The sequence below is a fragment of the Grus americana genome, chromosome 2 (assembly GCF_028858705.1).
Source record: "Grus americana isolate bGruAme1 chromosome 2, bGruAme1.mat, whole genome shotgun sequence".
Taxonomy (NCBI): Eukaryota; Metazoa; Chordata; class Aves; order Gruiformes; family Gruidae; genus Grus; species Grus americana.
The window spans coordinates 83956386-83972165 of NC_072853.1; the positions used below are offsets into that span (position 1 = coordinate 83956386).

At 39.4% G+C, this 15780-nt stretch overlaps 1 protein-coding gene across 5 annotated transcripts in view; it reads right to left on the reverse strand.

Annotated features, from left to right (window-relative positions):
- The window catches only part of CDH18 (cadherin 18), a 581148-nt gene that overhangs the window by 34071 nt on the left and 531297 nt on the right, over positions 1-15780 (reverse strand). For all 5 annotated transcript variants that reach the window (XM_054817515.1, XM_054817514.1, XM_054817518.1 and 2 more), the window contains one exon: positions 619-755. In XM_054817515.1, coding sequence (XP_054673490.1) covers positions 619-755 — 137 coding nt within the window. The remainder of the gene's footprint in view (positions 1-618; positions 756-15780) is intronic.

Genomic DNA, 15780 nt, shown 5'->3' on the forward strand with positions numbered 1-15780 from the left:
TTCTTCACTGTTGCAGGGCTTATCTGAGGCAATGGAAATTCATCAGACTTGGAGGCCTTTCAAATGCACAGGCAAGTATTTATTGTATCTTTACTTGGCAATTTGCCTATTAAAAGGCCAGAGGTATACCCTGATAATCAGCAACTACTAGGCAACTGTCAGATATGAATTAATATTGGCATATTTAACATGTAATTCGCTAAAATAGGTTAATAGCAGATACAAGAACGAAGGATGAATTTCTCAGACAGTACTGTATAGCGTTATCTTCTAAGATATACGAAGTACTAAACACAAACGGGGCAAGCTGTTGATTTTAGGACACTGAATACCTGGAACTGTTCCTGGGTAAACTGGCAGCCTTCTATCACATACAGAAAAACATGGTAAATTTACACAGGTGGAATCACATAGGCATGTGGGGTTTTGTTTATTTGTTCTATGTAATTAGGGAATTTACACACACAGAGAAAACTATCCTTTATCCAAACTGGCTAAACACCCAACGGTGTTAAAAAGAACGTAATATCTCAAGATAGTGTTTCTTAAAATCTGAAAATTATTATTTTCCTTTCTAATTTATTTTTTTTAATACTATGTGCCAAATATATTATTTACCTATCTCAGAAGCAGCCACTGTGATGTTGTACCAAGGTGTCTCCTCTCTGTCAAAGGTCTTGGCAGTCTTAATGGTCCCAGTACTAGCATCAATGGTGAAATACCTATCTTCTTCTGTGTTATGATCAATGAAATACCTATGAAGAAATAAACCAATAAATACTCGTTGTAGTATGTATAATCCAAAGTAACAGAAAGCTACATAAGAATATTACTTTCAAGCTTTTAAAATCATAGAAATTTTTAAAAACACCCTAAGAAAAATTCTATTTTATGGAGACACCCAAAGTAACACCATATTTCATTGCTTTCATAACATTACATTTCTTTTGATACATAACAAGGTTTCCCCTGTGAGTCACAAAGGTATAAATTGCTAACAGGTGCTATTTTACACAGCAGTATACAATCCTGTCACAGGTAGGATACACATATATTTTGACTAAAAAAATCATAAAATGGAAAGGCAGAAAACTGAAAGATATTAAGATATTATTCTCCTGCTTATTGGCTTGTCACTGCAAACGAGTATGGTCAGTCCCAGTACCTGTTCTGAAGCACGTCTCTCTGACATGAAGTTGATGACACGATGACATAAGCCATTTTGAACACAACCATTAGAGAGACTAGTAGCGGAAGCGGCTGATTCCCAGGGCTGCAGTTGACACTAGCCTAGAAGCAGAACTAAGCAGCCCTGCTTAACTGCGCCCTTGTCTCCTGGGCACTTTGCCTAGCGCAGAGAGTAAAAGCCTTGAAGTGGGTAATGGAAGCAGAGGGAGGAAGCACAAAAGAAGAGATTGACAAGACATTTTTTCTCAAAGCCGGATTCATTTACAACAGCTTTTAACGAATGAAGCAATTACAGTCCCCTATCAAGCCTTCTTCGCTAACTTCAGACGATGAAAAAAAATTAGGAGAAAGGCTCTAAGTCTTTTATATACCATAATTGTTTTCCTGATAATTTGTCAGCCCTTCTTTCATTCTGTGAACTTTTTAATATATGGAAGCTATATATAGGTCAAAATGATTTATTTGTCCTATCCCATTGCTCTTATTTCTACATCACCAAAAGTGCCACTGCCAGCTAATAAAAAGAGTGGTGCACATAAAAGCTGCCAAGCTAAAAATAATTTTTTTTAAAAATTTCAATTTTATTTCTTTCACAATGTACTTATTTAAACTATTTGTGGAAAGGAAAAACAAAAAAGCACACAAACATTTCACTGAATGATATATTAAAGTAAGATACGACATGAAAAAGCAAAAGAAATAAAGCACTAGAGGAGAGAGCAATCTGAGTGAGTGACCTTAACTGGTCAAAGGATAGAACACTCAGTAGAAAAGCCAGCTCAGACTTGATGACTTAGGTTAAAGCTTCCTTGTTGGAGAGAACCTGAACCCACCTCTCCTACCTGCAAAAAGTATTTTACACCTGCCTTACAATATGACATTTTGGCTTCTGGCACTCAAGATTTTCTTTTCATGCTTCCAATATTTTCAGCAATTAAAGAACTGTAGGTCAAGCATTGGAAATGAAAGCAGCCAAAACTAGGATAGAAAATCTTTCCTTCTTGCCTGCTTTCCATATTTCCTTTCAACATCGTGAAGAGTGAAACAGCTCCCATATGACTGTGGGAGCTGTTGGAGAGACAGACGACCTCAGTTCCCACCCATTTTATGTTTCTCTGGAATAAGGATTTAACTCGCAGTTTCCCATCTGAGCTGCAGTCAGAACCTATGTGAGGTTCATTAACTACCAAAATCTGAGAATACCTCATTCTAAAATACACCAGAAGTGCTCAATAAAGACACTTGGGATGTTCAAGATGGCAGCTGAAGTTGCTTCAAACAAGTAACAGACTCAATCTCCACACTGAAAGCATCCCCTTGATTATGTAGGGGATAGGGTAACCAATTTTAAGAATTTAAGTCAGGAAATTTTTTTTCAGAGGACATTATTTAATCAGTGTGTCCCAAATTGGATGAAAAAAATAAAAATAAGTGATGTTGTCAGAAAAAGAACAAAAAAAATGCTGAATTTCTAATTGCTGAATCACAGTGGGCGTTGCAGACACACTTCCAAAAGTTGGTGTGCTTCTCAGTGCTCAGTAAACTCAGGAGATGACTTGAAAGCAAACTTGACCAACATTCATCAGTCACTGATCCTGACACACTGAATGTTACAGGTATCCAAGAAAATTTATGTTGCTTTTGAGGAATATTGGAATCCTCCAAGGACCCATTAAAAAACAAACAAACAAACAAGGACCACACAGCTATCCTGTTGGCATTACTTTATGTGGCAGTATTGATCCAGGCTACCCATACCTCTTTATCTGGGAATCAGGATTTGCTTTTCAATTTCAGAACAATTGATTTTTCCACTGTCTCTGCAGGTCTCAGTCTTTCAAGAAGCAGATTTTCAGGTTCTTCAAGAGTTTATTTGTCATGGAAATATTTTGAAAGATTGTGCCAAAATCAGTAGAAAAGTTGTATCTCCTATGTGCACAGCTATCCTTACCTTTTACTAATTACAAAAACTTTGGAGACAGAGTGATATCAACCTCTGAAAGTCCATAAAGCTGCCATGCTTGCCACAGAGTTATGTTGAGATTTGAACTTTGTACAGAAGATACATGCTTCAGGTGAAGAAATCCCCCCATGCCTTATACCTTATGCTTGGCAGTGTAGGAAACCTGAGCTATGACAAATAGTTGGAACATCTTGACTATACAACTATTAAGGCAGAAATAATGACCTTTTTTTGTCTTGGGCAGGATGGACAGTGCACATATACATAAACATCTTTTGCATGATGAACCGGAATGCTGGCAGAGGAAGCATAGGAAGCATAATTGTCACTCAGTTTTCTTGGAGACCTTAGCAGCACCCTTTACTGGTAGTGCTTACAATCAGGTAGGCAATCATAAAATTTAATTCCTTCCTAATACTACAGCCTTGTTTTTCTTGACTCTAGGGGTCTCCTGATAAAAACAAGAATTATTTGCTTAAAAAAAAAAATACTTCACTGACCTGTTCTTATGGAATATGTACTGCAAATCCAAAACAATTTAAAATATGAGTCTTGTCCCTGCAAACATTTATTAGTGTGGACATGGTTTACTTATTATCAACATCAGGTACAGTGACTACTCTGTGAGTCAGTGTTGTGCTGACCACAGAACCATAAAAACAGAGCTATTTAGTATTTGTAGAGAGTAGCTTAAAAATAGACAGGATTTCAAACTGGGCTTACACGAGAAAAAAACTTAAAGCAGTAAGAATACTCAGCTGCTTTTGTGTGAGTGTGACATAACAAATCATTACCTCTCCCTCTGAGTAAAGTACAGAATTAAAAATGACAAATATCTGTGCCAAATATGAAGCTTGTGTAGAAAAACTGAAATTTGATTCTGCTATGAACTGTGACTACCTAACACTTCATTTTCACAGACATATAGTAAAAGATGGTCTTCATTTTTTTTAAATATGAACACCTTTTTCTAAATCAGTTATTTAAATGTATTGTATAGAAGCTCAAAGCTCTCAGTTTAAAGAACTCAGTATTGGATAAAGAATTTCAACTGTATTTTCTGTGTCATTAATGGAAATAAAGTGATCCTGAGGTAACTTATTGTACTAACACTTCTACTTCCAGTGATACTAGAATAACGAAAAATGTTTCTAATTTATGTACAGTAGCACTTCCCCTTCATGTTCTAACTTTTCATTCAGTTCCATATTGAAACATTCACAGCTTGACAGAATTTTTCTTGAACATGAATAAATGAATGGTTCTTTCTTACGCTTTCTCATTGTTATAATGTTGAGTTCTCCTCCATTACTCCAGATTCTTCCTTAAAATTGCTTTGTGTATCATATCTAAAGCAGCCATTTGCACTACTCTGATTCCCAACCTTCATGAATGTCTCAGTAAAACAAGTTACAGAAGATATTCCCACATGGTAGAAGAACAAGGAATGCTAGTCTAAAACACTGCTCCCAAGTGCTCTAAAAGTATTTTGTACAAGAAATTCCCTTGGTAGAGCCACTCATTTTTCTCACATGTAAGAGGACATTTCAAACTAGTTTCATTGTATTTAAAAAGTACTTAACATTTTAGGCCTTTATAAATAGGAGCCACTGATTTATCTACACGTTGAGAATAGAGACCAGGTATAACCATAAATATAGCGTACTCCAGAGCCAGCAATGCTTTACTTAGGCTTCTGAATTTATTGTATCTAGTAAAAAATTTGCTTTCAGCTAGATAACAGTGGCAACAAAGATAGTCATACCCTTCCCCTCCTACCCTTCCCTCCACCTCTACTGAGCTGCTTTCCAATGCTTTTTCTAGACAACGAAAAGCTATAGTGTAAGTTTTGAATTTCAAAGACTTACTTCAAAAGTGAATTTTCACCTTAATTCAGTTGATTGTTTCTTCTTACTTAGCATGCATTCATTTGAAAACGAAGGTATAATATTCATTGCAGATATTTGTTTACAGACATTTACTTATGACTGTGTGAATTAGCATACTTTTAACCATTAAATCAGCTCATCTGAGTTGCATGGCACATGTTAATAAAGAGACTTAATAAAAAAGACATGCCTAGATAAACAGCTCTCCATAAACTGTTTACATCCAAACCAGCAACAGAAACCAATCTTAAAGAAACTACATTAAAAAGGATCATGAATATAGAAAACCTATTAGTCACACTATCTGCAAAGAATCTGAAGGAAATTAAATACCAAAACTCAGTCCTGCTAGCATTAGGAAATGCAATATGTACCACCTTTTTATTAGGCAGAGTCACTCAACAGAAGGGCATTCCCAGCTTCCATCCATGTCCTTATTCCTGCTTCTGACCAAAGCAAACCCCTGGCTCCTGTGACTTATTCCTTGCTTCCTGTCTTTTAGTGAAGCAGTGGTTCAATGGTGACAGATATTCCCACCATTTTTATGGAGATCTAAAAGCATTTGCGTGAATTTGGAAATAAAGAGAAAGATATATGCAAGATGGGCCTTAGGCAGAAGGGCACTCTAGACATATAAATCACTTTGCAGTATTAAAGTAGTCAGGCTCTAATAATACAGAGACTGCTTAAAAATGGAGAAAATATTAAAAGATGCTAAAGGAGTTTAGAAACATTAATGATTTCCAAATCTTTTAAGAGGGCTTGTGAAGCTAAAACCCATAAGCATTTTCAGAATCTCTCTCCCTAAATTATTCAGTCTTAAGATAATATTAACATCAGTTTGTCTCTTGACAGACTAATGGCATACCCTGCTACTATTCCAGTATGTCTCTCTCCAGTTATTGTGTTTTAAGGAACAGCCTAGAGTTTGAGTTTTTAAATAGTTTTGAGTTTTAAACTTGTCTCTTTTTTGGTCTTTAATCAAGTCTTTAGCTTATCCTTTCATTATGCTGTTTTTATTACCCTATTTACTAACTGCAAACAAGAACTCTGTTACAAATTTCCACACTTGATGATCTTAAAGGTCTTTTCCAACCAAAACAATTCTATGATTCTATCATTGCTAATGAACTTCCAAAGCCACATTTCAGCCAGGTGTGGATTCACAGGTCACAGTACTTCTTTGGGCTTTTGTATTGAGACATGGGTAAATAGCCAGTTCTCTAATAACAAGTGAAACTGGTTACAAAGCAGCACTTAAAAAAGGTCATGGGAAGAGGATAGATTCTCTGTCAAACCAGTTAGTCACACCATCTAAAGACTTATCATTTAGAAATCAAGTGCCATTATAAGGAAACCTGTTTAGTTAAAAATTTAAGCAAAGAAACTTTCTCAGAAAGAGATGCTCAGACTCAAAATATATAGAGGTTTTTTTTCTTTTAAAAATAACTTAAAAAAAGAAGTGTAAGCGACAACTGTACAGGGCGAGGGAGGGCCGTATACCAGGACAAGCAGTGGGAGAACTGACCAGCTGCAACTCTCCGTGTTTGACCAGCTGGAGAGCAACAAGAAATGGCCCATGGTGGAACATAACTCTAGTGCATGCCTTTTATTGTCTCTCTGCCTTCGGACAGCAGCGCTCCTTGTGTGCCTGGGAACCAGCAGCATCCCCTTGAAGCCAAATGAGGCGGTGGGGAGACGTTCCGTTGCCATGACTGTTTTGCATTACACTACCTCCCTTCCAGGGCCAATCTACTTCCCCCTAGTTCAAACAAACTCCTCCAGGAGAGAAAAGCAATTGTGAAGTGTGAGTCAGAAGTCAGCTGCCAATAAAACAGGTAACCATTTTTCTCCCTGCAATGTGTCTGGTAGATTAAGGAGACATTAGATGTTCTAGGGCTCCTCAGCAAAAGACTACTAGTGAGAACTACAGCCTTTATTTGTGCTTTCCAGTTGTGAAAATGAAATGCATTTCAAGAGAGCTTGGAGAAGATAATCTTTCTGTTTACCACTCCTTTGCTTTTTTTTCAGACAGGCATAGCATAACTTTGAGAAAAATACTGTTCCTCTCGGAGCATTTGCTGGAACTCGGTTTGATATGCTGTTCCCACTGAGTTAGCTCTGGCGCTGGCTGCCAGCTGACATCCATCAGCTGATCAGCAGTACCTTGTTGTCTCCCATACCGGACTCCTGGCTCACCTCTCATACCGAAATCTCAGCTCAGCAGAAGTGGCAGCTTTCCTTCTTGTCCTGGAGATGTGACGTGGTAGATCCCAGGAGGCACGATGGAGTTACAAGCAGTGAACCGCTGACTCCCAGCAAAACCTCTGAGAGGCAGCCACTACTCGTTTGCATTTCACGCAGAAGTTGGCTTCCTGCTCCTGTTCTCATTCCCATCCCCTACGCATTGCTAGCACACTGCTCACCTGGGACACTGGAAAATGGGATTGCTGTTCATTTGAAGGAAATGAGCCATTTCTGTACACCCATCTTTTCTAGCTGACAATTTCTGTCTGCATATGTTAACCACCGATCATCTTTTCTAGCTAATTCTGCCAGTAAATGTAGGCTAAGAACAGCCCACACCCTTAGAGGCATAATTCAGAAGTCAAAACAAGATAAAGGTTTGTCTTCTTTTCCTGACTTTATGAATTTCTTCAGAGGACTACAACTGTCCAAATGCATTTTAAGTAGATGTGTTGATGGCAGAACTGTTATATCGAAGTTGCTTTTTATTCAGAGATTAACATTCAAATTCCAGTGCTGCTAAGAAATAAAGTGCAGTGTTACATGAGAATCACTTTTTGTTCATAAAAGGTTTACCAGTGTAAAAATGGTATTCTACTTATATATTATTTTTTCTCCTCATACTAAAGACTAAACCAAATAAAACCAAGATTGATAGATTTATGCCTATTTATCAGAGTTAAATGGCCCTATCAAAAGACTACACTAACAGAGATGTTAAGATTTGAAGGCTGACTCCTAAAACCATAAAAGAATTTTAGATACTGGAGGCCTTCTGAAGTCAGTGGAAATTATGGAAACATAAAGATGATGTCCTGGCATGAAAAATCAGGCTCTCAGAGTCACCATACAAAGATGATCTGGCAGTGTTTTCTCTCACAGCTCTGAGGGATGGAGGTGGTTCTGGTTGCTGTGAGATTTTGACCACCATCCTGAGCTGGATGCTTCCTAGTCAGAACATCTGTCAGAACAGCTTATGAGTTCCTGCACAGAGACGTATTGGGTTTGTGTGGCAAGGTTTTGGTAGCGGGGGGCTACAGGGGTGGCTTCTATGAGAAGCTGCTAGAAGCTTCCCCCATGTCTGACAGAGCCAATGCCAGCTGGCTCCAAGATGGACCCACCGCTGGCCAAGGCCGGGCCCATCAGCGACAGTGGTAGCGCCTCTGGGATAACAGAGTTAAGAAGGGGAGAATAAAAAACCCTTCTTCGGAACAGCAGCTGGGAGAGAGGAGTGCTAAGATGTGAGAGGAAAAACTCTGCAGACACCAAGGTCAGTGAAGAAGGAGGGGGAGGAGGTGCTCCAGGTGCTGGAGTAGAGATTCCCCTGTAGCCCCTGGAGAAGACTATGGTGAGGCAGGCTGTCCCCCTGCAGCCCGTGGAGAAGACCATGGTGGAGCACATATCCACTTGCAGCCCATGGAGGACCCCACGCCAGAGCAGGTGGAGGCACCTGAAGGAGGCTGTGACCCCGTGGGAAGCCCACGCTGGAGCAAGCTCCTGGCAGGACCTGTGGCCCCATGGAGAGAGGAGCCCATGCCGGAGCAGGTTTGCTGGCAGGACTTGTGACTCCATGGGGGACCCCATGCTGGAGCAGTCTGTTCCTGAAGGACTGCACCTCATGGGAGAGACTCACATTGGAGAAGTTCGTGAAGGACTGCAGCCCAGGGGAAGGACTCACATTGGAGTAGTTGGTGGAGGACTGTCTCCCGTGGGAGGGACCCCATGCTGGAGCAGGGGAAGCATGTGAGGAGGACAGAGCAGCAGACATAACGCATGATGAACTGACCACATCCCCCATTACCCATACCAGTGTGCCACTTGCGGGGAGGAGGCAGAGAAAATCAGGAGTAAAGTTGAGTCCAGGAAGGAGGAAGTAGTGGGGTGAAGGTGTTTGAAATTTTATTTCTCATTATCCTACCCTGATTTTGACTGGTAATAAAATTAAACTAATTTCCCCAAGTCAAGTCTGTTTTGCCTGGGATGGTAACTGATGGTCCTTATCTCAACCCACGAGCCTTTCGTTATATTTTCTCTCCCCTGTCCAGCTGAGGAGGGGAGTGACAGAGAAGTTTTGGTGGGCACCTGGTGTCCAGGCAAGGTCAACCCACCACAGGAGAGATGAACATTTTTGTTAGTGGGAAGTCTGGGACACATAGCTTGACAAGAATCAAAAATAATTTCAGGTCTCATGGAAAAAATCAGCAACAGATCTCACACCTCAACACTATAAAGAAATGCTTTAAAATGGTTCCTCCCTGTGAAGACAGACAGAGAATCAGAGAAAAAATTGGAGCAAAATTCCCCTTCTGTCTCCAGCTGTTCAAAATAGGGTGTTCTTTTTCTGTTTTGATATGCTGACAATCTTAGAGAAGCATAATACTGAAGGAATACAGAGAGCAAACAAATGAAAGAGGTGAAATGGAGGAGGAGGACTCAGCTCCTCTCTGCTAACTAGCTGTGAGCCACTCACATAGCCTGGGAAGATATTGGTGTGTCTCTGTAGGTGTTGATCACAGGGTTATGGCAGTGTCATGCTTGGAGGGTCTAAGCAGAGTGGAGGACAGATGTCTGCCTTTGCCTACACAAGCGCAGGGCTGGCAGGATCCGGGGGAGATGTTCCCCCATCAGGCATGTGAGGGAGGGACCCTCACTCTACACGATGGCACTGATCTCAGCAGGCTGCCCTGAGTACAGATCAAAAAGCATCCTGTGCACAGCATTGTGGAAAGCAAACTGGCCTTATTCCACTTATATGGCATTCAAACAGCAAGTAAGACAAATGAATACAACTAGGTGAAGAGGCTTTTATGTTTTCCAGCAGGGGATCGATCTTATCCCCTGTCCCTACTGACAGTAGGGGGGAGCGGTGTAGAAACGGATACTGATCTCAGAGGACAGGAAGAAAAAAAAATATTCAGAAATACAATTTTCATTTTCAACCACCCCCTCGATACCCTTGCACAGCGTCTTCCTGTACTTCAGTTAATATGCTGATACTGTATGACCAAAATTTGGATGACTGAGTTTCAATCAAAAGATCAGGTTTTATTCTACCTCTAGTAAATATAAACTTTACATAACAAAAATAGACTATAATCAGAATCCTCCACAACACTTTTTGTCTTTAAGGTTCTCAGAAATAATAATAGGAATACATGAAACTCCATGAGTATGTTCTTTCATCTACATATGAGCATTCCTCTTAAAATACCATTTACTGAAAATTAACGTGACTTTCTAAAGGCTGATGCCAGAAAGTATTGAATTTATGTCTATATTTTACTACCAACGTAGCAAAAGTTAAAATAAGTTTCTCTGCCTGATGCAGGAATTGAAGAACAATTTCCTACAAAACATTAATTGTTATAATCCTATGTACTTGTAATTAATTAATTTTTCAGTATTCTATCTGAAAGCAAGGAAGAGAAGGCTGTCAATTTAAATCAAACAAGGGTAAGGCAACCTTGAATTAACTATAGCTTCTAGATACCAGATATGGTATTGGAAAGCACATTTTTGTACTCATTAGTATATACATGTATCATAACTATTATGATACATCATCCCTTATAAGGCAATACCATAAGAACATTAGAAAAGTGAGAAGCCAGAATCACAGCTGAGACTGTACTTGTATTCTTTACTAACTTAGCATAAAATGAAGAGTCTGATATTCACAAAAACAAAACAAAACAAAACACCCCCCTCTTTCTGACCTTCCTTGGCTATTTTTGTTTCTTACTTCATTTTCATTGTTTTGTTGTTGGATGGCTGGTTCTGCCTTTCCTGGAAGTAAACCAATTATTTTCTATAAAAGACAACCATGTGCACCTTTATGTTTCATATCTATTTCTTCTGTGTTTTACTACTTTTTTAGCAGTATTGTCAAGAGCACAGTGAATAAAGAAGTTCATTTTCTAGTGACATCAGGAAGGCACTAAGACTACTTCAGTTTCCTGTAGCTAATCAATTTCAGTCCTAGAGAAAAAAATTCATCATAGTGAGGTAGATAACAGCTTGGTTAGGGTCCAACACAAAAATTATTTGAATTACAGTGTATTAATATAAGAAAACCTAATCAACCTTCCAAGGATCCAACAAAATATAAGGTTATTTTTAACCGAACCATGATAGACATCATTCTGAAAAGGGAAGGTGCTTATATTTCTTGTCTTTTGACACTACAATCACATGCAGACTGCTGATTAGTACCCGTACCCCATTTGCAAGGAGTCTTCTGTTAAATAGCTGCGAAGAGACCATTCCTGCCTAGAAATGCAAACAACCTAAGTCAAACACAGTAAGTGGGAGTAACAAATGACCAGAAGGGACAGGGGCCTTGTCATTAGTGCTCAAAACAGTGATTTGCCTCCTGTACCACTGCATGGCAAAGATTGCACAGCAGCAGAAAAAGGAGTGAGATGACGTTATAATATTTTATACCAGCATGACATTTCTCAAAAACTACTCTTACCAGGGTGCAGTGTTAATAAAGACTTTCAGTTCATCATAGGACAGTGTCAAGCTGGGATCAAGCTAGTGTGAGGTTTGCTCTTTTCTGAATCACTCACTTGGAGGAGGATTGGGGAACAGCAGCAACATTATTTTTATGAAAACCACTCCACTGAAAACAGACCAGATGCAGTCAGAAAGCTCCAAGGATCATTAGGAGTATGGGTTGTGGCTAGATGGACTCACCACCCAAGAACCACCTACAGGAGGATGGCAGGGTTTCAACAGGCACCACCACAGCCCTGAGGCAGTACTGGCAGCCTAGGGCTGCTCCCAATGCACATATGCAACTTGCCAATTAAAAGCTATTTTCACCCCTAATCTCCAAGGAAGTCTTCTGTGTACAGGTTCAGGATGAAAAAAGATAATCTCTAAGTAAGTATGGAGAGATTTAAAATGAATAATATACTAAAATAAAATTATAATTAGAGCATTTAATAGTCATGCCTTCTTTCATATTGTATGGGAAACTTTCAAGACCCACTTGCGCATTAGATATTATAAGACATAACTTAACCCTGTTTCTTTTCAAGCAACAAAAAATTTTGGTATGGAAGTAGACTACTTTACACAGTGCAATGAAGGGTGTTTAGTTTCTCATAAGTGTTCCAACAAGGCAGTAATTCCCGTGAATGAATTACAATTTAGGACGTTTTCTGTTGATTTAGAACACTTTTTTTTATGTAAATAGCTGTTTTTCAAACCACTCAAAAAAATCTTTATCTTTAAAATTAATAGATGATGGGAGTTTTAATATCTTTCTTTTTTATGTTCTCTATCATTATGTTTGCTTTTCATATTTCAATAGAATAATAATCTTTTATTTCAAAACATAGCATTTTTAAAAGTTTCCCTGAAAATGCATTTCTATTTGAAGAAAAAAAAAATCAACTTAGAAAGAAAAATCCTTTAAAACAGCCCAAATTGCCAAACAGATAATCTCTGAATAAAAGAAACCTCTAATAGCTACATTTGTTATTGCAGACATTCTTTTGCTTGGGTTGGAAAAGTAAAACAGTAGTACAATTACTGGCTCCAAGTCAGTGCCCTCTGAAGACTGCTCAGCTCAGGAACAAGCTGAAATCACCGTGATGAAATCGCAGTGAGGAAATAAGGAGAAAAAAAAGCCTTCAGCCCCCTCTGTACTGATAATGATAGAGGTTGTTATTTATTTGGGGGTTTGAGCTCAAATAGTTTATTTTTAAAACGATTTCCTTTCAGCATTGTTAATTACTGTAACTACTCCTCCTCTAACTATTATTCTGGTTGTAAGAATCATTCCTGACACCAAAATAAAGTGTTACTTAATTGAGCAGTGAACAAATCACAGCACTATCTTTTAGCTGCTGGACAACAAAGAAGTGATATGGTTGCAACTGTGTGTGTCTAATGCTTTATCAATCTCACACACAGCAATGAGCATCCTCATAAAGTGGAAAGGATGCACAAGGAAAAACTGTTAAGCAAATCGCTGCTCTGTAGCTCGTCCTGTAGACTCACAGCATTTGGAGATGTACCTGAGGAACCGTTACTCCGTTACTCCATTGCTCCACACAGATCAGCTGTGCAAGTCCTAACTGTAGCTATCTTCCCTAGAGACTGTATGATCTGTGCTTTCTAAGCATTGCATTGAATCTCCCTGTTTTCATTTTTATCATAACTATTTTTATTTTGAATGAACTTGGAATTGTGTGGAAACAAAGGAGAGACATGATCTCGTTACCATCAGACTACCTTTTAAACTTATCAGGGCTCATTTCAGACAAACAGTGGAGGCGTTTCTTGCAAACCAGCACAGAAGGGCGTAAGTGCACTCTGTGGACATTTCTGAGAAAAACAGCCTCCTCCGAGCCGCTCCCTCGCTGGCCGCTGCGAGGTGGGGCAGGACCCTGCCTCCGCTGGAGCTGCAGCTCAGCCTGGCCGGTCTGACCCGCTCCTCGGGCCGTGCGCCACTTCCAACCCATAGTTTCCCAAGCCGCGGCCAAATCTTGAACCAACACAAAGCCCTTCTGCACCGTGTCAGCGTTTGTGCATGAAGTGAGGTGAGGGAAGGGGGGTTAAAGTTGCCCGTTCCCAGAGCAGCCATTTTCCTCCCACAGGAGGAGGCTCCAGGAGAATCTGAGGGCACAACAACCCAGCCCAGTGCCTCTTCAGAGTGCCATGCACCAACGTGCTAGCCCAGGCCTTAGAGGACCAGCGTCTTATTGCAGCCTTCCAGTACCTAAAAGGGGCCTACAGGAAAGCTGGTGAGGGGCTGTTTACAGCAGCAAGTAGTGACTGGATAAGGGGTGATGGCTTTAAACTAAAAGAGGGTAGATTCAGATTAGATAAAAGGAAAAAATTCTTCACTTGTGAGGGTGGTGAGGCACTGGAACAGGTTGCCCAGAGAGGCTGTGGATGCCCCATCCCTGGAAGTGTTCAAGGCCAGGTTGGATGGGGCTTTGGGCAACGTGGTCTAGTGGAGGGTGTCCCTGCCCATGGCAGGGGAGTTGGAACTAGATGGTCTTTAAGGTCCCTTCCAACCCAAACCATTGCTTCTATGATTCTATGATCTTCATAAAGAGCCCATAAAGAGACATTAACTGCTAGTTCCACCGAGATGGAACTCGGCTAGAGAGTGGACCAGGTCAGAATATAATCATACATCAAGGATATATGAGCTGCTACTGCCCTTGCTTACCCCCTGCAACACACAACTGAGGGCTGGCTCTTTTCAGAGCTTCAAGATTCGGTATGTTTTGCTAGCACTTTATTTTCTTCCCCATTGAAACAGAGAGAGACGGAAGGAACGATGCAAAAATAAATGTCAGTGGGGGAAAAGATAGGATAGACAAAGGTAAGAACAATTTTTCTTCTCGATTATTTGAATAATAAATCTATTTAATATTCTGGCCTCAATCACTGGTTACAAATTCCTATTTAAAAAAAAAAAAGCCCAATAAAAAAGAAAAATATTTAGAAATATTTTTCCTTCCAATCCCTCTATCTGCAAATTATTGCCCATTTCACCCAGAAAATCTATTTCTGGCCTTCCCAGCCTTTGTACAAACTGCTGCTGCTTCCCTTTTACCACAGTTGTCTTACCCCTTTCCAGACTAAACTCTTAGGGGCCACAGACGATTAAATCATGGAGGAACTAGTTAAATCTACACTTGCCTTTCCTACTCTCAAACTACCATGGTGGCTAATCTGTCTGTATTAGCTGCTGTTTCAGAATTATAGTATTAAAGCTACAGGCACTTGGCAGTTATTTTTAGTGAAATTTTCTTATTTATGTTATGATTTAGACACAAATACCATAATGGCAATTTTTCAAAGGCAATAACTTGCCACTAAGAAATTGTATATATTGATTGTCTGACACTAAACATTTTGAATGTTAGACTATTAGCACAAGAGAACCATAAAAACCTGATGCTTTCATTGTTCTGCAAAAATTGTTTCATCTTACCATGACTATTACACATACCCAGCAGATTTCAACTCAGTCAAGAGACTAAAAATGCCCTATTAGCTTAAGAAAAACTGTTTTCCAAGTATATACTCATATGATTTCCACAAAGCCTATACCATTATGTCATAAAAAGGAATAACATCAAGTATGTTTTTGTGAAGAATTTTTTTTCTGAAAAATTTTAAATCCACTACTACCATTGAGACAAACTTTCATGTATTGTTCCACAAAATTCTCAAACTGCATGTCAGTTTAGAAAGTAACTCAACCCACAAATGAAGGCATTAAAAAATGTCATTGGATCCTAATACAGCTGAAAACATGTAACTGAAAACTTTAAACCAGCAATGAATTCAAACCCCAGTTCCAGAGTGTTCAAGGTTAAATCCAAATGCTCTTAAACTTCGAAGAAGTCAAATTAACATCTATACGTATATTTTTGGCATCAGTGCTTTTTCAAGCTTGCTGTGGGGGTATTTCCAGCTTGATTTCAGTTTCTTAGTTCACACCATGACCTATTTGCAAGC